This window comes from Oryza sativa, chromosome 8, assembly GCF_034140825.1.
Source record: "Oryza sativa Japonica Group chromosome 8, ASM3414082v1".
Classification (NCBI taxonomy): Eukaryota; Viridiplantae; Streptophyta; class Magnoliopsida; order Poales; family Poaceae; genus Oryza; species Oryza sativa.
In genome coordinates this window covers 21,145,608-21,168,268 of record NC_089042.1, presented here as the reverse complement: position 1 = coordinate 21,168,268, position 22,661 = coordinate 21,145,608, and the positions used below count along the sequence as shown (strand labels likewise).

General features: G+C 40.2%; 4 protein-coding genes across 20 annotated transcripts; 2 read left to right on the top strand and 2 right to left on the bottom strand.

Moving 5' to 3' along the window:
* The first annotated feature begins 1,756 nt into the window (after positions 1–1,756).
* On the top strand, positions 1,757–5,219 carry LOC9266817 (NAC domain-containing protein 2). 2 transcript variants are annotated; one of them, XM_015794835.3, is made up of 4 exons: positions 1,757–1,836; positions 2,802–2,975; positions 3,126–3,421; positions 4,275–5,219. In XM_015794835.3, exons 2-4 carry the CDS (start codon positions 2,816–2,818, stop codon positions 4,788–4,790), a joined length of 972 nt encoding a protein of 323 aa, XP_015650321.1. In that variant the 5' UTR covers positions 1,757–1,836; positions 2,802–2,815; the 3' UTR covers positions 4,791–5,219. The 2 variants fall into 2 exon arrangements, with proteins under 2 accessions (XP_015650321.1, XP_066159735.1); XM_066303638.1 differs by lacking the exon at positions 1,757–1,836 and having other exon boundaries at positions 1,864–2,975.
* Positions 3,911–16,343, bottom strand: LOC4345651 (uncharacterized). Of its 15 annotated transcripts, XR_010734642.1 has the most exons (10): positions 15,128–16,343; positions 12,347–12,421; positions 12,109–12,259; positions 9,717–9,994; positions 9,319–9,606; positions 7,168–7,343; positions 6,820–6,995; positions 6,120–6,243; positions 5,300–6,039; positions 3,911–5,141 (listed from the first exon to the last, which is right to left on the bottom strand). XR_010734642.1 is itself a non-coding variant. In XM_066303637.1 (2 exons), the coding sequence occupies exon 1, from the start codon at positions 16,272–16,274 to the stop codon at positions 15,129–15,131; it is 1,146 nt and encodes a 381-aa protein (XP_066159734.1). In that variant the 5' UTR covers positions 16,275–16,343; the 3' UTR covers positions 9,977–9,994; position 15,128. The 15 variants fall into 15 exon arrangements, 3 of the variants coding, with proteins under 3 accessions (XP_066159734.1, XP_025883297.1, XP_015650315.1); XR_010734643.1 differs by lacking the exons at positions 3,911–5,141; positions 9,717–9,994; positions 12,109–12,259; positions 12,347–12,421; positions 15,128–16,343 and adding exons at positions 7,625–7,675; positions 9,062–9,233 and having other exon boundaries at positions 5,300–5,908; positions 6,001–6,039; positions 7,168–7,340; positions 9,319–9,457; XR_010734645.1 differs by lacking the exons at positions 3,911–5,141; positions 5,300–6,039; positions 6,120–6,243; ... (3 more) ...; positions 12,347–12,421; positions 15,128–16,343 and adding exons at positions 7,625–7,675; positions 9,158–9,233 and having other exon boundaries at positions 7,194–7,340; positions 9,319–9,457.
* On the top strand, positions 9,436–11,418 carry LOC4345652 (transcription factor MYB106). Its single transcript, XM_015794833.3, has 3 exons — positions 9,436–9,576; positions 9,670–9,799; positions 10,160–11,418. Exons 1-3 carry the CDS (start codon positions 9,444–9,446, stop codon positions 10,968–10,970), a joined length of 1,074 nt encoding a protein of 357 aa, XP_015650319.1. The 5' UTR covers positions 9,436–9,443; the 3' UTR covers positions 10,971–11,418.
* An 842-nt stretch (positions 16,344–17,185) lies between the features above and the next one.
* On the bottom strand, positions 17,186–19,996 carry LOC4345650 (uncharacterized). Of its 2 annotated transcripts, none has more exons than XM_015792992.3 (7): positions 19,846–19,996; positions 18,946–19,171; positions 18,780–18,835; positions 18,613–18,691; positions 18,379–18,517; positions 17,904–18,017; positions 17,186–17,685 (listed from the first exon to the last, which is right to left on the bottom strand). In XM_015792992.3, the coding sequence occupies exons 2-7, from the start codon at positions 19,116–19,118 to the stop codon at positions 17,494–17,496; spliced, it is 753 nt and encodes a 250-aa protein (XP_015648478.1). In that variant the 5' UTR covers positions 19,119–19,171; positions 19,846–19,996; the 3' UTR covers positions 17,186–17,493. The 2 variants fall into 2 exon arrangements, with proteins under 2 accessions (XP_015648478.1, XP_015648479.1); XM_015792993.3 differs by having other exon boundaries at positions 19,851–19,996.
* Between the last annotated feature and the right edge of the window lie 2,665 nt (positions 19,997–22,661).

Sequence of the window (22,661 nt, the reverse complement as noted above, 5' to 3'; positions counted from 1 at the left end):
TGACTGGTGAGAGTATGCACTTGTGGCGGATGGCGCTAGGCGAGGATTGATCTAATCTCCAACCCTGCACAGTTTGGTCAGAAAATCAATTTTGTGGTATAGTCATCAAATATTACTTCCAATCACACAATAATTATGTCCTAGAAAATGTGTGTAATCGACCGATTTTAACCATACTTATAGAGCTAGCTGTGCTCTGATATGTGAAAATCATACAAGAAGAACTTGCTTTACAAAAAAAATACTTTCATAATATTGCACTTCGGTAATATTTCTTAGATATATATCTGCTCATAGCTATATTTTAGAAGCAGAACTATGCATCTTGTTGACTTTGAAAAGTAAAATACATCTTTGTTTTCTTTAGTAAAAGTATTTCAGAAAAATTTTGTAATTGTAATTTATGTACAATAGATTTTAAAAGAGTTGGATTTATATGCAACTCTCAGATTTTGTTTTTCATACATAAGATTAGTGTAACTTGTATACAACTTCGATCAGTCTACACTGGTATAGTTTAGACTTTAGACTCACCACAATTTATTGGTATGAATCTTTCTCCTTTTCTTTTAGTAGTAGAGTAATTTCTAAGCTAGTAGAATAATGGTGGTGTCTTATTTTTTACATCTCTGAAATTTATAATTTCTATAAAGTTACAACCCATTAAATCTAAAGCTCAATATGTAACCATGTCATATTATCACTCACTGGTAATAATTACATATTTAATCCCATGCAAACATGGACCATCATCTACAATATATTTAATTCTACAAAACAGCATGCAAGTATATCCAATTATCACCTCTCAAATTATTTTTATAATATTTAATGTATACTTATAAATATGTTTCACATTAAAGCGCATGTATTATTTGTTTGTATCATGATAAGTGCTAATAAACCATAACGTTTCATTATTTTTTCTTTTTACTCTTAACTTGATTGTTGAACAAAATATATTAAAAATTACTTAGTAATTCTCACATCAAAACACGGGAATCAGCTAGTTATATAGATTTTTTTTAGCCCTGTTCGGAAGCAATTGTTGTGGCTGCGACTGCAGCCGCTGCAAACAGTGCTTCTATTGCTGTTATTTGTTGCGGTGCTACGGGAGACATCTCCACCAAACGCAGCCTTGTTTAGCAATAGAATACTTATATGATTATATCCTCCTTACCTCTGCAGCCTTACTCCATTGATGGGAGTAAAGAAGAGAGGTCTAAAAAATGTCACAACATGAGCTACTCTCTACAAGTTGATAATACTTGTTGTTTTACAGTACAAGTCTATTGCTAAACTTTAAAAACTTTAACTAGGGAATGATATCTAGAAGATTTATTTTTGAAATATGGAGAACGTATGTATAGATCAGTCTTAAAAATTACTTTAATAAAATTCAGCCCGGAAGTAGTACAAGTTTGCATGCATCCAAGTACACAAATCCAGATAATACCCATGCGTGGATGAATATAAACTGCAAATGGTTGTCAACGCCTTTTTTAAAAAGAAAAAGAAATATGTTTAGTCCATAAGAGGTTGCATATGATACACATTTTTAAGTTATTTTTTGAAATTTTCATATCCCTATATATCTGTTCCGTTTTGCAGAGAGATCATCATCAGTTCCTAGCCATATATTATCTTGCCATGATCTCATCACCTCGGCTGTCGCCTGGCGCCGGCAGCCGACAGGTGCCTACTACGTGCACGCAAACTGGCAGCTGCCTTCACCCGTACTATAAAATGGGGCACACACGCCTTGCTTTCTTATTCTCGCCGCCACACAAGTTATTTTTGCCCGCGATTCAATTCTCTGAATCAATCTCACGTACGGTAAGTCTTTCATTTTCCTGCCATGCTCATGAACACAAATTAAAGAATTAATTAATGTTTAACTAGATGGCCTTATTATCTCTACATCACACGTTATATCTATGATCTTGCAGTATATCTACGCTAGCTTAGCTTTCATATTCGATCGTTTAATTAATTAGTAATTACACACTCGATCGTCCGATCATATGCATGAATGCTTGCATATTGTACTTTACTGTCACCTGGTATGTAATTCGCTCTGCTTTTTCATGGTGTAGTGTTTACGTACACGTGTATATGTCATACTACCTCTATTTCAGAATAAAACAACTTGTGATTATGTACATAGACATACTCTTATTCAAATACAGAGCTAAAAATTTTATATTTTGAAACGGGGGTAGTAGTAGGGGAAATTGTTTTCATCCCTTAAGATATATCCCTTTGTTTTTTATACCACTTGAATAGCTACCAAAAGAATTGAAAAAAAAATAGGCATGATAGATCCATAAGAAATATGCTATTCTACAAATATGCAAATTCAAATTCAATATATAGAAATAAAAACAAAAATAACATATTTATTGCAAATGGTGTGTACTATTCGCAGTGAAATTTGTTATTTTCGCTTCTACTTATATATGTTGAGTTTGAATTTGTATATTTATGAAATGGCATATTTCATATTGATCTATCATATCCATTTTTTTTCTCTTTATTTATGATTTTTTAGCAATATGCACAAAACGAGAGGATGTATCTTCGTATGGTTCAAATCCTCTGCCTTAATGACACCACTGCACTGACATGCGGGGGTAATAGGATGGTCAGACCCATATATCGGTGACTGTAATGGTAGTGATATCATGGTAGATGATTCTCACCCAGACACCCATCTCTGGTAGAGTATATATATATTGCGTATTTTGTTTGTTGGTTAATCTTGTCTGCCGGGTGCATGTATACGTATACGGCGGGCGCAGATAGATCGATCGAAATGGAAGAGGAGCAGCGGTTGCCGGCGGGGTTCCGGTTCTTCCCCACCGACGAGGAGCTCGTCACCTACTACCTCGCCAGGAAGGCCATGGACGCCACCTTCACCTCCGCCGCCATCCGCGACGTCGACCTCTACACCTCCGATCCATGGCACCTCCCATGTATGCCCTAGCTCTAGCTGATCATGATCATGTGATGGTGTCTAGCTCGTTGAGAGAGAGAGAGAGAATTTGACAGTTAATTCTCGATCGATTGATGGAGATGATGACCATATATATGCGTGACGTGTTTTGCGATTAACTAATGCACAGGCGACTCGTCGGCGGCGAGCACCGGAGGCGGCGGCGGCGGCGAGTGCTACTTCTTCTGCAGACGGAGCAGCAAGTACCCGTCCGGCGCGCGCGTCCGCCGCGCGACGGCCGGCGGCTACTGGAAGTCGACGGGGAAGGACAAGGGCGTGTACGCTGCCGGCGGCGGCGGCGGGCTCGTGGGGACGAAGAAGACGCTGGTGTTCTACGAAGGGAGGGCGCCGCGAGGGGAGAAGACGAGCTGGGTGATGCACGAGTACTCTAGAGCACCGAGCACCAACTTCATCAGAGGAGCTCAGGCACGTACACATAATCTTCTCGATATTATCTACGTATGATTAATTAGCTTCCCTTAATCCTCATGGCTCATGCACGAAGATGCTGTGATACAGTTCAAGTTTTCAAGATTCACTACTTCTAAGTTCTAACTGTACTGGTGATATTCTTCTACTATTGGTACGTTGGTGATCCTAAGCAGTGAGTTGGTCGTGTCTGGGCTCCATTGATTTATCAGAATACTTGTATATATATAAAAAAAAGCGTAAATACATTAGGAATTTCAAAGATGTCGACACAATTGGTTTCCAAAAATAATGGGTAGAATAGAGTACATATATATCGTGTCGATTTTGTGCAACTCTTAATTTGTACTCCCTCCGTATTTTAATGTATGACACCGTTGACTTTTTAATCAACGTTTTACCACTCGTCTCATTCAAATTTTTTATGCAAATATAAAAGTACTTATGTCATACTTAAAGAACATTTGATGATAAATGAAGTCACGATAAAATAAATTATAATTACATAATTTTTTTTAATAAGACGAAAGGTCAAACGTTTGTTAAAAAGTCAAAGACGTCATACATTGAAATACGGAGGTATTACCTTACAATTCATTCTAATTTATACCTTTCAACTCCATCGCCAACTTTATCTAATTTTCCTTGATAACACATGTAAAAAGAAATAATCGATCGCTAGCAAACGCTCTTTGTCATCAGGGCTCAACGATGCCGCTGGCTTCGATCGCCACTTGTTCGTAGTCATTGATTTAGGATGGTTGTATCTCAGCAATAGAAAGTGCTCCTACGGGGATCAGACGTTGATCGATGTTCTTGACGTGTTTTCATTAATGTTTCCTCGGTGCAGAGCGAGTGGGTGATCTGCAGGGTGTTCAAGAAGCAGCCTCCAATTGAACACTGGCTGGAAATGGAGGAGGTGGAGACGACGACGACGACGACGACAGTGCAGGAGCACACGCCAAACCGGCGCCGTCTCCCTCCGGCGGAGGCTGCGGCGGCGCCGCCGCCGCCGTCCGGTCAGCCGTGGCAACACACGAGTCGCCGGTCCGGCGATGGCCGTGCTGCCATCGATGGTGGCAACCGTGAGGAGGAGGAGGATGAACATGGCCTGGCTCGAGAGGAGTCGTCGTCTCCGGTGGTCATCAGCTCACCATCACGCTGCACCTCCTCACCGTCGTCTCGGCTTCTCAACCATGAGCACCTTGGTGCTTCGTCGTCAGATGACCTGCCGGAGTTGATGGAGTTCGGCGACATCTACGGCGGGATCGCCGCCGGTGGCCCGACGGACCAGCAGGCCTCATCATCAAACTCAAATTCCATTTGCAACTTTCTCGACGAGCCATACTACTGCTGGAACTTCTGAATTTCTGACAGTTCAGAACTTATATGTACGTATATTAACTAATCACTCAATGTGCAGTCAGCATATGCAGTAATGTATATAAATGTTATTAGGCGTAAATCCAGTTTTAGGTGCAAGCATGCATGTTTTCTGAACAGAGAATATGCATGTAGATCAATTGAAATGTGTAGTTTAGCATCTAGAATATACGGATTGATGCGTGTAAAGAACACTGGGTTGGAAGTTGGTACCAGGATGTAGACATCTGGGACCCATATGCATGATCCAACTCACTTTGTGTCATGTACATACATACTTATCTCGGTACTCTTCTCCAAATTACGGGGAGTGCCTGTACTGTACATGTACTAGCTGGTTTGGTAGCACAAATTGTTGTATAAAAAAGTAGTTATTATTGCAGAAGAATGTTCAAAGCCAATATTCATGCAACTAATTGACCAATTTGCATAACATTCTTTGTGTATACAAACCAACCCAAAATAAGCACCAACGTATAAGAGTATACGTACCTACGAAGATACGATCCTGATAGATGGGTGTGTTTAGTCTATTTTTGTCAATCATCAGCACTTGCCACTTGCTTCTGAGCTTTAATTGCTTGTTCTTCTCCTCTTTCCAGCACTAGCTTGCATTGATCACTCATAATAAGAAAAACCAACTTGCAATAAGGAATAAAAGATAGGATTAGTTAATGCTAATCGCGTCATCAATCATGAAAACATGGGAGGTCCTCGAGAAGAGGTCCGATATCGATACATCCCTGTCACGTGTCGATATTTCCATGACTTGTTCTCTTCTCGTTATCCTGCAAGCCGTGTGGATCTCAACGATCTTGAGTTAGCACCCGACATGATTGAGTCCAAAACCATATAGATTTGAAGTTTGAAAAATGACAGCTCTTTGTAATCAATAATATAATGGATGGATTAATGATTGGACATGTCAATTTTTACTTGTGACCAACGGCAACTGAAGTCAAGTTGGACATTCCCCGGATAATCAGATAATCCCTGCATGTATCCGTTAATGAAGCTGGCGATAGCAGAAACAGTTAATCCATGATTACCTGATTTCATCTTAATACCCAAGAGAAACAGTGTTTTGAAGGTACTGTAAATCTGTAATATATGTATTCAGCTTATAACAAAAGAAAGAAGTCACCTCAAGACAACTTTCATCGAAAGGATAATATAACCAATACTGTATATACCTGTATGGTCCGGCTCTAATCAATTATTCTCCTATGGATCTGCAGAATGATGAATTAGTATGCCTTTTTACCAAATGTGTATAAAAGATGCTAACAACAGAGGGAAATAAAATGCCTGCCTTCTACAAGGTGACAATCTTGTCTACATTTCTTGTGTCATGTCATAATCTCTTGACGTAAAAACCGTAGAAAAACATTGATGTCAGCTTGCTGTTGGGTTTTTCATTCAATCATGTCCTGCCTCTGGATAAAAGAACAAAATTACATACATCAGAAAATTACAATTTACATGACAACTCAGGCGCAAGCAAAGGAAAGCCACTGCCAGAGGCTTGCACGGAAGAACCACCCCTTGCTACCTAACATTTTGTCTTTCACGTGGAAAATGATCAGCAGTAATAACCATATAGTGCTACAAGTGAATACATTAAATTATGATCCGTAAATCGTCTGTAGCTAACAGTGTCCTGGAATTAGGCAAATGATGGGATTAATCTTCATGCCGACGTTACTTTACTCGTCAAACCTCATGGTTATCGCACCTAATGTCAACATCCAACATTCTAATTAGGTCAGATTGGTTGCACCTGACCGCAAAACAGTGCGGAAACTGACACCACTGCATATGCAGGCTTTAGACTCATAAATTTTAGGCAGAGTTTTCCTGCTCTGAATTCCTAAAGAGCCGTGTTTAGTTGTTTTGGCAAAAAAATTGACTTATACAGATACACATTTGAAGTATTAAACGTAGGTTATTTATGCATAGCAGATGCAAAGGACTGTCAGAAAATAATACTAATAGAGATCGAAAGGTCATACCAATGCAGAGTCAGGACTTGCAAGATGGTGTTTGCATGTTTACATGGAAGAAGTCAAGAACTCAAGATAGCACCCATGGTGTTTTACTGAACCGATCGGTTACCCAGGCCAGAAAGTATTTATGGCTGTCTTCTTTCATCTTTGCGCGTCTACAGTGACAGATAAAACATTTTTACCTGCAATGTTCACACACTGAACCACTCAATAGTTGAAGTATTATGACAGCCTTCAGTGCATCAGTGGGGCGCTAACCGCTTTTGCAGTTTGGACCGCTTTGAATACAAGCATTGTGTTATATGCGTGCTTTAAAAGTGCTGCCCCTGTGGGAAAGAGCTAAACAAGACATACCTCAAGGAAAGGTAATCGGGGGAGACCATCCATCTGGTGCCATTTAAGAGGCTGTGCATCTTCACAGTAAGGCACTGTGGAGATATCATCAGCTAATAGTCCAATCACTGTAGCTGCCGATGTAGAGATCGCTCGCTCTTGCGTCCTTCTGTTTCTTCTGTCACCACATATTCCTGCTGCAGGGCAGTGATATCAGAAACTCCTGTGCTTTTTGATTAAGATACTACGGTCAAAGAATTACTAGAGAAGAGCCAGTAAATATGCTAGTTAACATGAGCCGGTTTTGTGGTGTTTTTGACTGGATTTGTAGCTTGTTTTCTTATTCTTCTGTTAGGAATGAGGCAGAGTTCCTGCCCTTCGTTTCAAAAGCAGGTTGAACTCCAGGGAGAAAGAGATGACATGCAGACATTTTTATCACGGTAACTGGAACATAAGACCAGTAATAAGGATTAGCTACCTCTCTCTTTCTTCATGCAATCGATGGTCTTTTCTGTTCTTCTCTGTATACCTAAGAAACATTGATTCCATATGAACCTTATAGATGGAATATAAGAGGCATTGTTTTTGCAAATTCTTCTTTAATTGATTTTTTTTAATATCATTCCATGCATTTTTATCAGTAAAAAACCTTGAATTTTGGAACTTCTTTTAAATGATACTTCCTCCGTTTCATATTATAAGACTTTCTAGCATTGCCCACATTCATATATATGTTAATAAATCTAAACATATATGTGTGCCTAGATTCATTAACATCTATAAGAATGTGGACAATACTAAAAAGTCTTACAACCTGAAACGGAGGTAGTATTAAAGAAACTGAAACTGGGATCATATAAAAATAACCCCCAGTATAATTAATTAAAGACAGATCACAAAAATATTAGATCATATAATGTATTACGTAGCGCTATAAAAGATCAAGCATAATCAGTGTTAGCAAACCAAACTGTAGTTCTTTACACGACATGATATTACTTGTTAATTTGTTCTGACATTAGCTTGACAACATTAATACAAACAAACAATGGATATGATTACTATGGTAAACAGTGAATGGGAACTGTCAAGGCAGGGAGATGAAATTATATGACATGGTATTTTCAATTGTGTGTTATTTCTATTTATGTAACTAATATATTTCTTTGCAGTATCTTATTATTGCTTTTAATCACTGATCGCACATTTATAATGCTCACAACTCAGCTAGCCAGGTGAGCAATATCTGCAAACATTAACACCGTTCATCGTAAAAGGCTGCAATCATATTCATTTCTGTTTCTTTCTGTCTTTTGTAAAGCAAAGCTTCAATGACCTGACACATCCTTCCATTTCTACGTCTCACTGAAGCAATGACTTGGTAGTTGGTATTCTACAAGACATTCGCAATTCATAAATTGTTCTGACTTAATGTTCAACTATTTAGTCCTTTCATTTAAACCTAAAACCAAAATAGAAACCATACATAAATCAAATATGCATTAGAAGCAGGCATTAGTAAAAATAACTTGCACTCTATATATAGTTAGCTAAAAACAAGCACTAGCAGTGTTTGCTAAAAACAAGCTGCACACCATCTATAACTGCTCACCGAGGTAAATCTCTAGTTCCAGACATTTTTAAGCCAAATAGCCAATAGGCCCAATACAGATCAACCATCAAACCCCTTGTGCTGGGCTGCTAAAACAACACATACCTCTCCAGAGTACCATACTAGTTATCTACAAATAAAACAAGTTAACACTTAATGCTCCCCTCCTATATTTCCAACCCAGAGTCCAAATGACTTTAAGACGACCGTCCTATAGTAAACAAACCAGGACCTTGACCATCACACACCTCAGGGGGGAAAAAAAGGAGAAAAGAACATTGCTTTGTTTACCCCATCACCAACCTGGATTTGGTGGCATGGGTGGGGTCTCATCACCGTGGAGTTATTGCAGTTTTCAATTCATGGGCCATAGTCAATTGGACCAATTGTTAAACTCACCCCCAACTGAAGTCATTTGTTTGTTACGTTATTCTTGCATCTGTTGATCATGGTGGAGCTGTGCATCTACCTGTACCTAAGTAACTTATACGGTTACACTGGAAAAAGCTGTCACAAGGCCATTTATGTCATGATAAGGCATGGAAAATTAGGGCTCATACCTTCATACCATGCTAATGATTTATAGCTTCAACTCGTCTTCCTCCATTCTCCAGCTCTATATATCATTCTCCACACCCAGCTGCCAGCTCTAGGCTTCTGCTAGATAGCATATTGCACTACTCCAATGGGGCGTTCACCATGCTGTGAGAAGATTGGCCTGAAGAAAGGTCCATGGACACCAGAGGAAGACCAGAAGCTGCTTGCATACATTGAGGAGCATGGACATGGCAGCTGGCGAGCATTGCCTTCAAAAGCCGGTGAGTTTGGACAGACCTGAATTTCACCCTCTTGCAAAGAAATGTAGGTAAAATGCTATGAAATTTAGTGAGAATTTGGTCAACATATTGCAGGTTTGCAGAGGTGCGGCAAGAGTTGCAGGTTGCGATGGACAAACTACCTGAGACCAGACATCAAGAGAGGAAAATTCAGCTTACAAGAAGAGCAGACCATCATCCAACTTCATGCTCTTCTTGGAAACAGGTAACAATGAAGCAGTTCACTCAAGATTTTTCCCTCTTCAAGTTACCTTTACAGTAGTAGTGATCCTTCTGCTGCAACATCATTGAAAAATCATGACTTCTTTGTTTACCGGATAAGATAAAGTGCATTGTCAGGCCCTGTCAGACTGTTGTCTGACACTTCATAACAAAGCATATGCATCCATTTCCATCACATCTGCAAGCAAAAAGAAAATATGAATATTGCCTCCATGTTGAATTTGAACTCTTGTTATGTCACTTCATCTCTGCATCCGGCTGTCCTCTAAGATTGATGCAAACAAAAGAACAACAAAAATCCTTGAATATTAAGCTCACAAGGTTTTCCCCTGTTCCTGTTCAGGTGGTCTGCCATTGCAACACATCTACCAAAGCGCACTGACAATGAGATCAAGAACTATTGGAACACCCACCTGAAAAAGAGGTTGGCCAAGATGGGAATTGATCCTGTCACCCACAAAGCCATCAACGGCACTCTGAACAACACGGCGGGAGACAAATCAGCCAAAGTCACAGCCAGTCTCAGCCACATGGCTCAGTGGGAGAGTGCCCGCCTCGAGGCCGAGGCACGGCTTGCTCGAGAATCCAAGATGCGCATAGCAGCTTCTACACCAAGCAAACTCCATGCACAGTCAACCAACCCACCTGCTTCAACACCTTCTCCATGCTTCGATGTGTTGAATGCATGGCAGAGTGCAAAGATAGACCTGGAGTCACCCACCTCCACACTGACGTTCGCAGGGAGTAATGCTAGCATGCTGCCATTCTCAACAACAACCGCCCTAGAATTATCCGAAAGCAACTCCAATGTGTGGCAGCAAAGAAGCGATGAACTGGAGGGTGAAGAAAGTGAGTGGAAGTTTGTCAGTAAGCAACAACTGCAGGGAATGCATGGTAAAGAGACAGAAGAACACTTCATTGGCTGTGAGGAGTCATGGTTCCCAGGGACAGCCAATATCGGAGCAGGCTTCACAGGCATGCTGCTTGATGGATCCAATATGCATGATACATCAGAATGCTGGGATGAGTCCAGCAATGGCCAAGATGAGCAAAGAAGCCAGGTGTCAGAAGATGCAGAGAATAAGAACTATTGGAATGGCATCTTCAGTATGGTGAATTCAGAGCAGCCACCCCTGCAGCCACCTTTGCTCTAGAGCAGAGTCCTCTCCACTTTTTAAGAAAGGCCTTCTGAGCAAATCCATTGGATCATCCAATGTCAAAAGAAACTGAAAGAGCAAAGAAAATAGAAGCTACAAGAGTCTACAACTGCTTCCGCAGTTTGCAAATTTTTCCTCCACGCATTTGTGAAATATTAGGGTACCGTGGGCCTGTGGGGATGTAGTAAATAAACCAGATTGCAATTTGTCAGTACCTTTCTATTGGTATAAAACTGAAAATTACTCTATGTCAGCCTCCACCTTCCAGGACCATAGCAGGGACAGTACAATTAATGCCCTCAGGGACTTTACAGTTGTTAGTTCAACGCCCAGGTTGCCTTGTCTCCCTAGATTTGGAAACGGAACCAGAATGATTAACCAGTGCTGTAAAGTCAAGTTTTAACCCTCTTCGAGTCCTTTTATCTTATCAAGTTTTAACCCTCTTCGAGTCCTTTTACCATATGTTTGTTACGAAAAGAAGGTTGAAAATTGCATTACTCCAAAACTGAAATTTAAGTTGATCCAATACAAGCCCTTTAGTCTTCCATTCCTTCATAAGGATAAAAGCAATGAATATATTAATTGAACAGTTAAGAAAAGTCAGTGACATCTTAGAGTGCCTAAAAACCCCACTATTGAAAATAATACTGAATTTCGAGTAGTTTCTCACTCAGGATCGTATTCATTACTGGCAAATAGCCACTGGAAACATGACAGATGAAAACAGGATGAACAATTGTTCATATTTCAAAGCAGCAGTAACAATACTCATGGGTACTGGCATATATTCAGGTGCATTAATCAAAATACTCAAGTTATAGAAAGGTGGATATGGAACATATAGGAATGTTTTAGATAAAATCACAGGAATAAGGAGATTCATTTGCAGCTTTTCCATAAAAAAACTGCACTTGCATTTTGTGAATGTCAAAAAAAAAAGTTAGTGGACAGGATACAATACAGATGGATAAAAAGATGTTTGGATTCAAAATGTCCGGGAAATGATATAATCAACAAATACAACACTAGAAAGAAAATTGTACTGTTACTCTTAGGAAGAGAATAGGAGAAAGGTGTTTTCATCCTAAAGACAGATGCACATAAGATACAAGGAAATTCATGGATAAACACTTACCTCACAATGAAGGAAGTAAGGACAACCATGGCCCCCAATGAAATAACTATGCAGCATTGCATTATTCAAGCCTGTAGTACAGGTTCTTCCCTCTGCACATGGCTTTTTTTTTCAAAACAGATCAACCCCTTGTACTGGATTAAGATTGTACCTATTTGTTCAACACCGTAGCCCCTTAAAAATAAAATTATGGTGGTCATTGACAACGTCATGTGTATCAGGACAGAGAAAAACTTACATGACTAACAACAATATTGGATCTACCATGTCCATGTAAATGGTACAATTGCCAATTTGCCATAGCTATTGCATTCTAGATAAGAAAAAAAAACACCATGAGTATAGATCAACGCAAGCCTTGAAATGCAATACAGGATATGCCATTGTCGTAGGCCTACCTAAAACTATTTTTAAAAATGAAAATCTGAAAATCAAAATTAGCTTTGGATTTTATGAAAAAGCTGAACCAAGCAGGGCCAAAAGTTGATTTAGCTTTGCAGGGCAGGAACTCACCATCAACCAAAAGAAACAACAGCTATTGTTTTGAAGTTTTTTGTGGAAGAGAACTAGAAAATTATGTGGTAAAGAAAAGGAAAGAAGTGTAAATTCTGTTCATACAGGCAAACTGCAAAAAACATTCCATCATTTTTGCAAGCCTAGCTTTGAGTCGTTGACAGCAGCATGATAAATGATCAAGGACAGCCCATGAAAAAGTACAGAGAAACATGCTTTCTACCATATTTTCTGTCCAAGATTCACATCACAAGATAAATACAATCAAAATCAAGGAGGTATCCTTGACATCTAATAATGTGCACCTCCAGCAATCAGCAGAGTGCTATGGAAGCTAGGCTAACAAGGGAGGCCTGGACAAGATAACATCTACACCAGTATATGAGTATTGTTGAGCATTTTTTGGCAAGTTTATCTTACAGGTAAGCACTTGTATCTTTTATTTGTTTGCTTGTGCACATGGCACTACCTAGAACTTAATAGTTACCATGTAATAACAAGCTTGACTTTAATATTGATAACTCACATTTGACTGTGGTCCTATGCCCTAACATGCTATGTATTTAGAACTAGCTTCTCCCAGAGGTAAAATAATTCAAAACAAATATTGGAATAGACAGTAAATTTTACATTTTAGGCAAGTAGCAATACTCATGCAGTCATGCCATATGAACATTGACGTGCCCAAAGCAGTGGCTCAGAACTTTCACTCGTGAAAGTTAGCACATGGAAGACTATAGAGACTCCATGTGCATATAGCATAGCAGAGTATGTACATGAATTAGGATACATAGATCAGATATAATCAATCAAATAGGTACAAATGCAGGTAGACATTGTATCAAGTATGGTTTGTCGATAAGTGATTGATTTTTAATGTGGATGTAGGTATTGAACTTTTCAACTATAAGTTTACTCCATGAAAAGCTATTATAACATCCGTTTTTCTTTCCCTTTTAATGTAAATACTGAATAAATGATCTGATTTTGCATGATGCAGATGGTCAAATATGATGCTTCAACATTTCTAGCCATAACTTATAATTTGTAGTCGCAAAGGAATACAATAGTTTGAAAAAGGAACATTGCAAGCATAACAGAAAAATGTATTTGATATGATTAGTACTGTGGGATAGAAGACTATCGAACTACTATAACTTCTGCATCTAACTCATGTCAATTTAATTCCTGATTTACTTCATTGGACATTATTATGTGGTATTGTAGTCAATTCTAATGTCGTACGCAATTCTGCATGTTTCAAGAATATTTTTTCCAAAACAATGCTTTCAGGATATTATCATTTAGCAAGAAAAAACAGTAATTTATTTCTTTCATGTTGAGTATGTACAGGTACATTTCATGTGCTCTAGAAGCACCTCAAATTAGGTACTCTCAACTCATAAAGCACCTTCCAGAAAGATTTGTAATAGCGGTAATGGTATGATCCATCACTCGAAAAAGTTTGAAATATAAGTTCTACACATGGAGGAAAATATTTGTGGAAAAAGAATACAAATTTAAAGGAGATTGTATTGCATTTTTCTCTTTATTGCTTCACCTTTCACAGGTTGTTTTTTTGTTTGGAATTTTGTGGAGCGATGGATGACAACATCGCTATGTACAATCCTTCTGTCAAGATTTGACAACATCGCTATGCAAGCTGCTCTCTAATACATTCTTCTCCAACTGGTATCCTGGGACTAGCATGTTCACTGCCACACTCAGCATGATGTGGTTGTTGCAGGACTACTCTTCAAAGACACAATTCATCATCAGTGGTGCATCCAGCCATCCAACCCCCACACACCATAAATTCTAGATCCACCTCTGAATATAATCATTTCGCAAATACCATAGTAAAACTATTATGAGGCAAAATTTACAGTCAATAAACATCCTGGTAACGTTTGGCATCCACTATATCAGGATATACTGCTGAAGTGTTCAATGCTGATCCAATGAAATTTGGAACTTTGCAGCTTATTAATTTATTATATATTGTTGTTGATGATAGATATAATGAATATAAATATTAGAAAATGAAGAACAATGCACTGATAGCAGAGTTGCGGAAAGCAGGATCGATCAGTAAGTTAGAAGTTAATTTAAAATTAGTTGCAGAAAGTGGAATCATTAATTAGTATTACGTCCTGGATCATTAGATAAGAATCCAAAGATAAAGAGGGAAACAAAGAATATCACTACTGTATAAACAAAAAGTTTGAGAGTAAGCATTACATAATCTCCAAGATTTTTTTTAAGGAATAGATTACCCGTTTTTCCTTACCACACAAATCCACTAGGATGGGTTTTGTTTATTTTGACACCTAAAAATGCAAAAATCAATTTTTGAAAAAAATTGCAAGAATTGATTTATAATAAGCACTTGAAGTTAATTTAACATGGAATAATTTCATGATTAACATTACCAAAAGGGTCATGGAGAAGCTCCACATTTACATTCCTCCTAAGTCCAAACTTATCGAATTTCTGAAGATCTCACCTTACATGAGGACAGCATCCCACTTCTCAAATTTCTGAAGACCGTGCCCCTCTGAATATGCCATTCCGATCGCAGCCTCACCATCCCTCCCAACACCCGTGTAATACATCCTCCAATCATATGCTCCATCCATCTGCACCAAACACGGGGATCCAACCACAGTGCTATCCCACCCCTCATCGTCGTCTGATGGGCGCAGAATTGGCAACTCACTGGACCGCCTCCACCCCTTTAGCCCGTCCTCCGACACAGCCATCCCAATGCTCACCCGTCCATTGGCATCAACACCCTCATACACCATGACATAGCGCCCAGCTGCACGGTCCCGGACGACATGCCCGTGCCGCACCCCGCCTTCGTCGAACGACCCAGCCTTGCCGCCCTCGAGCACCTTGCCCGCCTTCCTCCACCGGACGCCATCCTTGGACCTTGCCAACCCAATCGCGTGCCTTTGAGACATTTCGTCGAACGAGTGGTAGTACATCCGCAGGTCCCCCTCGGCGTGGAGCACCACCTTGGGAGCCGCCACGCAGCGCGCCTCCCACCCTCGGCGGGGCTCGCCACCCTCCTCCTCCTCCCCGACTCCGAGCAGCGCGCCGGTGTGGTGGTCCCCCTCAATGCGGGCCCAGTGGCGGCCGTCCTGGCTGATGGCGAGCCCCGGCAGCGCTGGGACGTCCTCCGCGGCGGCGGCGGCGGCGGCGGCGGGGAACGGGGAGCCGAACCGCTCGTCGGTGGAGCCGGAGTAGTACAGCCAGTACACGGCGGAGGACGGGAAGCCGCTGCGGGCGGAGGCGTCGGGGCCGGAGAAGAGGAGCACGTCGGAGGGGCGGACCGCCGCGGTGTCGAACGCCCACCAGTCGGTGGAGGCCACGAGGGGGTCGGGCTCCACGGGTGGGCCCCAGCGCAGGCCGTCGGTGGACGCGGCGAGCGCGACGCGCGCGCCGCACTGGTACCAGAGGAGCCAGCCGCCGGGGGCGCGCTTCACCACGGGGGACCCGGCGCCGCGGAGGAGGAGGCCACGATCCGCGGCGGCGGCGGCAACCTGCTGGGTTGGAGCGTGGCAGCGGAGGGGGATCGCCACGTGGCACCGCGGCGGCGGCGGCGGCGGCGCCGGCGCCGGCGAGAGGAGCGGAGCGGCGGTGAGCATGGTGAGAGGTTTGGGTTGGGCGGGACCGCAGGAGGAACGGGTCAGCTGGATGCGGGTTTTGGACTAAACGCCTTCTACAGCTGATGGCGTATTTTTAATTATACGCCATTGCAGCCACTACCATGGGCTCCTTTGAAACGTGATTAGGAAAAAAATAAAAAATATATAGGATTTTGATGAAAATATAAGTGTAAAATAGAGAATTGTAAAATATAATCAAAAGAAATATAGGAATGATTGTTTTTGTTAGACCTTGTGTTAAAATTTCTTTAAACTTGCATGGATGGAGATGTTTCATAGGATTTAAATAGTGTGAAATCCTTTTTTTTCGAAGGGGCGGTTAGAAAAATTTTCTATAGCATTGAAATCCTGCAAAAAAGAAATCCATATTCTTCATTCAAATCAAGAGGGCTACAAGATTGGTTCTTTTTTTAGATGGCATTACATTTATATATTGTAATAATCTTTTCGTCCTATAAAAAACCAACCTAAAAGGCTAGAAGAGAAAGTACTCCCTCCGTTTTTTAATAGATGACGCCGTTGACTTTTCTCACATGTTTGACTATTCGTCTTACTCAAAAATTTTATGCAAATGTATAAGATACAAATCATACTTCAAGTACTATAAGTGATAAAACAATTCATAACAAAATAAATTATAATTACGTAAATTTTTTGAATAAGACGAATGGTCAAACATGTGAGAAAAAGTCAACGGCGTCATCTATTAAAAAACGGAGGTAGTATATATTATCCTGCACGTTGCTACAGATTAGCAGAACAATTTCAAATATATAGATTAGAATGAACTATTGAACTGCAAAAATAGTACATTGAGATGCAAAAGTTTCCGTTTAGTGTGAACTATTTAACTGCCAAAATATTACATTCAGTTTATGTGAACATGCATGTTTAGCTACGATATATATATTTCTTTGAGACCAAAGTTTACATACTAGGGTACATTATTCACGGAACAACAATACAACATACGACTACAATATACAGTAATACAGGCACAAGATGGTACCATATACACCTGGCTATGAATGCACTACCAGTCTACCCTACTGTGCCAATATTTCTCCGGTTCAATGTGAACCTACACAATGTGACGCGATCAGTGTCGGCAGGTTGATGTATTGCTATAATGCTATCATATTCATATCAACTGGTTGTTGAAAACTAGCTATAGCCTAGATAGGCAGGAAGGACGTGATCATTCAAGAAGCTTGTTGCATGTGCCCACCCCCAATGCTGCAGCTAGATGCCATGCCGCATGGAGATAGGGGGTCTCCGGGAAGGCGTCGTCGGCGATGAACAGCGCGCCTCCCAGTAGGGAGGACATCTTGTGTAGGTTATGGGCCATCCTGAGCTCTGGTTCCATGGATGCTCGCTTCGCGAATGAAACCTGAGGTAGAACAGAGAAAGTTACAATTGTTCGAGAATTGGATGGGATAGGTAATGGATGTGTGCAGCATGAATGAGAAAATCTCCATATTCTTAATACAACTTGGTTGGCCATCTCTTTGGCCAACTCAGCAAAAGAAAAAAGAATGAGAAAATCAAAATCCCAAGACTCTTTGTTGCAGTCAGAAAATAGCGTATTATTAGCTTTGAAGTACTCGCCTCCATTATCCCAGTGTGGACGGCTGAAACCACCAATGGCTGGAAAGGTAGGAGCAATGTGGATGCTGCCATCAGTAATTTTGGATGCTCATTTCGGAGTGCTCTGCTTAAACACTACATGAAACATGGCAAGTCAAAATCTCCAGAAGATTAAAAAAAAAAAAAGAGAAAACTTTGCATGAACCATCCAGGTTGCAGTCGTAGTGTAACACAAAAGCAGCTATAATCTAAGAAGAAAGGTGTAATGCGCAGCTTATAGTGTTGAGGAATGATGATATGCCAAATATGCATACAGGAACCGGCTTGTATGTGTCAAGCTGCAATATAGATATGGTTATCAAGCAGTTGAAAACTTGAAACAAACCAAGTTACTTATTACATGTATGCCATGTTTCTTCTCAGAATGGGCATCTTTACGCGGAGCATAAATTCTGATCTAAGTTTAACAATCATATTACGAGAATATCTCACTTACAAGTGTTGTAGTGGCAATCATTGTATAGTCTGCCCATCGCATATATTTTCTGATTCGTCCTCTTGACGTATGATACAAACTAGAAGCTATTCCAACTCCAATTAGTGAGTTCGCGTAAAGTGCAGTGTTCAAGTTCTTTCTGCAGGACTGGCACATGACTGTTAGTTGGCACTTGGTAGCAAACAAAAAAAATTCTTTAAGCGATCAATTTGAAAGTTTCAGAAATGTACTCGCCTTGGTGTCTGCAGCCCAAGAACAATGAAAGGAATAGAGGTGACAACATTAGCAATAGTTTCGCCCGGATGTTTATCGCCTGATCCAAAAACAATTTGAACAATCAGATCAGCAAACAAGATACTAGACCATTTTGTATTGATAACATTGCAGTTGGTTGTACATACATGAGAGACTACAGTGGATAGGCCTCAGACATGGGGGTCTCTGCTGCCAGAGCCGCCTGCCAACGCAAAACAAAGTGTTAAGTTAGGCACAATTCTTTATGTATAGGACAAATTTTGGGATAGTATTCCCCGTGTTCGTGTTGGTGCACACAACCATATGACTCACCGGATTAGCAATCTTCGGCTTGTGCCAACACCCTCCTGCGGTTCACGAGCCAAAGGATCTATAATGCTAGTTTTGACGGCTTCATCATCACTGTACATTGACCGGCCTGCAAGTTGTACCCCGTAGAGTCCATCTAGACCTCCCAAAGGTCTTGAATCTTCACGGACTCCCATTTATTCACTTTATTTATGTGAACACTATTAACTAAGAAGAACAAATGGTACTCCTGTTCGAAAAAAGAAAAAGATCAAAAGGTAAAGCATTGTTTAAGTGTCACAAGCATATTCCACACAAACACAAAATTGGCGTGTATATATATAGGTACATGCATGAAAGTAGCTAGCGTATCCATAGTACAGAGCACAAAATTTCCTTTCTAGCTTACTAAAAATTCAGAAATGGGTTTTGACAATTGCTCTGTTATGTATGGCTAATCCAATGCCATGAACGAAAGGAAAAATTTGCGCACATTTCTTGCTCATTGTGCTCCACAATTAGGTCCAAATAAGGTAACGAGTTGTTTGCAGTACACTTTCACATCGGCTTGGCGGTTAAAGAGGCAGAGAAAGCAAGGACCCCCTGGACTCCCTTGCTAGCCATCGCTGCTTGTTGCGCAGCAACCATGCATGAAAAAGCCATCCAACACATGGAAGCGAACTAGTACAAAACCTCAGCGGCTCAGCCCTCTCCCTCCCGCGCCGACGCAGGGAGCAACCTAAGCTCGACCAAACTGCCCCGCGGCGAAACCCCTCTCTCGAATCCGGTGCTCTTCGCCGGCGGCCGGCGTACCAACCACGGCCTATCTCGCAGTCTACATGCCTACGAACGCCTCCTCGCTGGACAAGAGGAACCTGCCGGAATCTACAAGCAGGAAAAAAAAAACAGCACAGCGAGGCTCACCTCACCTCGCGATTGTTGGAGCGGCCGCGCCACCACCACCACCACCGCCTCCTCCTCGACGGAGAGGGCGAGGAGCGGAGGAGGAGGGGGGGATTCCGATCCCGACAGGATCTTCTCCTCCCTCGTGGTGGGGGAGAAGAAGAGCTGAAGCGAAGAGGACGACGTCTCGCTCCGTCTCTTTCTCTCTCTTCTCCCCCGGAACCCGAATATTCGCGAAGCGGCATTCCGCTACCTTTGGGCCGGGCCGTAATTGTTTCGGCCCATAGGCTTTTCTCGCCGGTTTGGGCCTTCTTGATGGGTCGAAATAGGCCCATGCATGTGCAGGCCAAACTTTAGGCCCATGCAAAGAATGGGTGTAATTGCTGGGCCTTCGCTCTCAGGCTATTCTCAGGGCTCCCAGCAAGTGTAAAAAACTGCAAAGGGTTAAGCATTTTTTTTCCTTTTTAGTATAAGTTAGTTCCTCCTGCTAAAATTGCTAAGGCCCTCGATTTTTTTAATAATGGAAATCTAAAAACAATGTGAATTTATGCCTTTTTACATGGAATGTCATTTGTGAAAATCAGTTTTGTATAGTAGCCAATACCTGAGAGAATCTCAGCTGCTACCAAACAGCACAGTGCTACCATACGTGCTACTAAACTTAAAAGTACATTAAAAAGTCAATAAAAAAGTGATTTTTTTTTAGATGTGCAACACTATCATATGTAGTACCATACAGAAAAATCAACTCAAAATTTGATGTAGATGTTAGAAAACAAGAAAGACAAATCCGTGCTGCAAATAGTGTTCAAACAATTCGCAATACTATTTACATGAGATTTTTTTTCTCAACGTGTACATTGAATTTTGAGTTGATTTCTTATGTGATACTACTACTTGCCATAGTGTTGCCTACCTAAGATATTTTTTATTGGTCTGTGACTTTTTCAATACACTTTTTAAGTTTAATAGCACCCCGGTAGCACAACACTATTTGCTAGCAGCCTAGCACCTGATATTGTCTCGCCAGTACCCTACACATGAGGAATTTTGGTGATAGGGGAGCCATTAAAAGCATAAAAACCGAACGATCAAGAAAATTAAAAAGCAGTGGACAGCTTATTCTTGAAGACTGCAAACCTAGATTAGTGATGGAAAAAGGCTAATTATTACTCTCTCAATCTACTTTTGATAGTCATATTTCATCTTGGCACACAGATCAAGGATAAGTAATTCTACTTATCATTCATTTAAACATGCTACTAGTCATTCCTCGTAAACAAGTGATTCATTAATATTTACATTTCTTAATGCCCATGTAGCCAATCATATGTGGAAGAATGGAGAGTCACGCATTAAATCCGAGAAAGTCATTAAGATGATATGTTGGGGATTGAAATATAACTATCAAAAATAAAATTTTCAGATTTGGAAATATGACTATCAAAAATAGATGGAGGGAGTGTAGATTTCATTCAACTCGATCGTCACTTTTATATCTTGTAAGATGTCATTATCAAATTATAAGGGAACATAACATCAACCCTCTCGAGCTACCCTCTGCTATTTATTAAGTTCCTTTCACATGTTTTAGTTTCCGACCTTTAATTTCTTTTCGTTGTCATTCATCCTCGCAGAGTCAAACTTCTAGCCCTCAATAATTAACAGCCTTGCTTTTTTTTTCTACAAAGTCAAATACTATTTGTTGCATTGTTATTTGGTCCTAAAAATACAAATTAGTATGCAGTACCTGTTGGCGTGTTCATTGACACTTTGACAGCAACATTTGGCCGCATATCCCAAGTACACAAAAAAAATTACAGAAAGAAATTAAAATAATATCCTCGCAAAAGGAAAAAAAATGGAAGCAATGATTCATGACCTCTATAATTGTACAATTATAGTCTCATAAAATAATAGTGAAATATAGTACTACTAGAATCAACAGTGATGTTATTAATCGAACTTAATTATCTCAATGCAGATCTAATTTTAATAGTACGTCCTTATCGTATTTGTACTTGCGGCTATTGTGGATGAATAAGAAATATTCCCGTCTGTTTTGTTCTTGCGCAAATCTTACTTTGACTTTGTGTGAGGTATCTAAGCTCAGGTACTATAGACACGCTGTCCATTTCACTAATTGGAAAATAACTTTGGATTTTTCCATTATTTTTGCCACGTTTCAATGTCATCTAATGTAATCGATTCAGAAACGGATAACCACAAGATAGCAATCTGATGCATTAATCTGAATGATCAAACTAGAACTTCTCTTTCACAAAAAACACATGATGGTGTTTATTTTTTTAGATGCGACAAAATAGGCTTGGCATGTTTATACCACTAAACAGGGGTAGTTATCTTCTCAAGTACGGTTGTTTTAAGAATACAGCTGACATAATGTATATTTTTGTGATATAAATTAATATGTGTCTGATTTACGTTGGCTTGGTGGTGATTTCTTATTTTCAAATGAAACCAATCGGAATTGCTCCTGTTCGATCGGTTCTTTTCTAATTAAGATTTGAATTTTATCCCGGTTTCTATTAGCATGCTTTTTAAATTACCAAATAGTGTGTTTCGTGCGAAAATTTTTTATATAGAAGTTACTTTTAAAATATCAGATATATCCATTTATCATGTTTATAATAATTAAAACTTGATTAATTATGTATTAATGGCTTTCTCGTTTTACGTGCGTCAACTTAACATTTGTCTTCATCAGTTTCAAACACCACATGGAAATTAAATTGGCACACGTAAAACAAGAAATCATTAACATATGATTAATTAAGTTTTATATATACCACATGCCCACATCTCAAAAGGCAGCT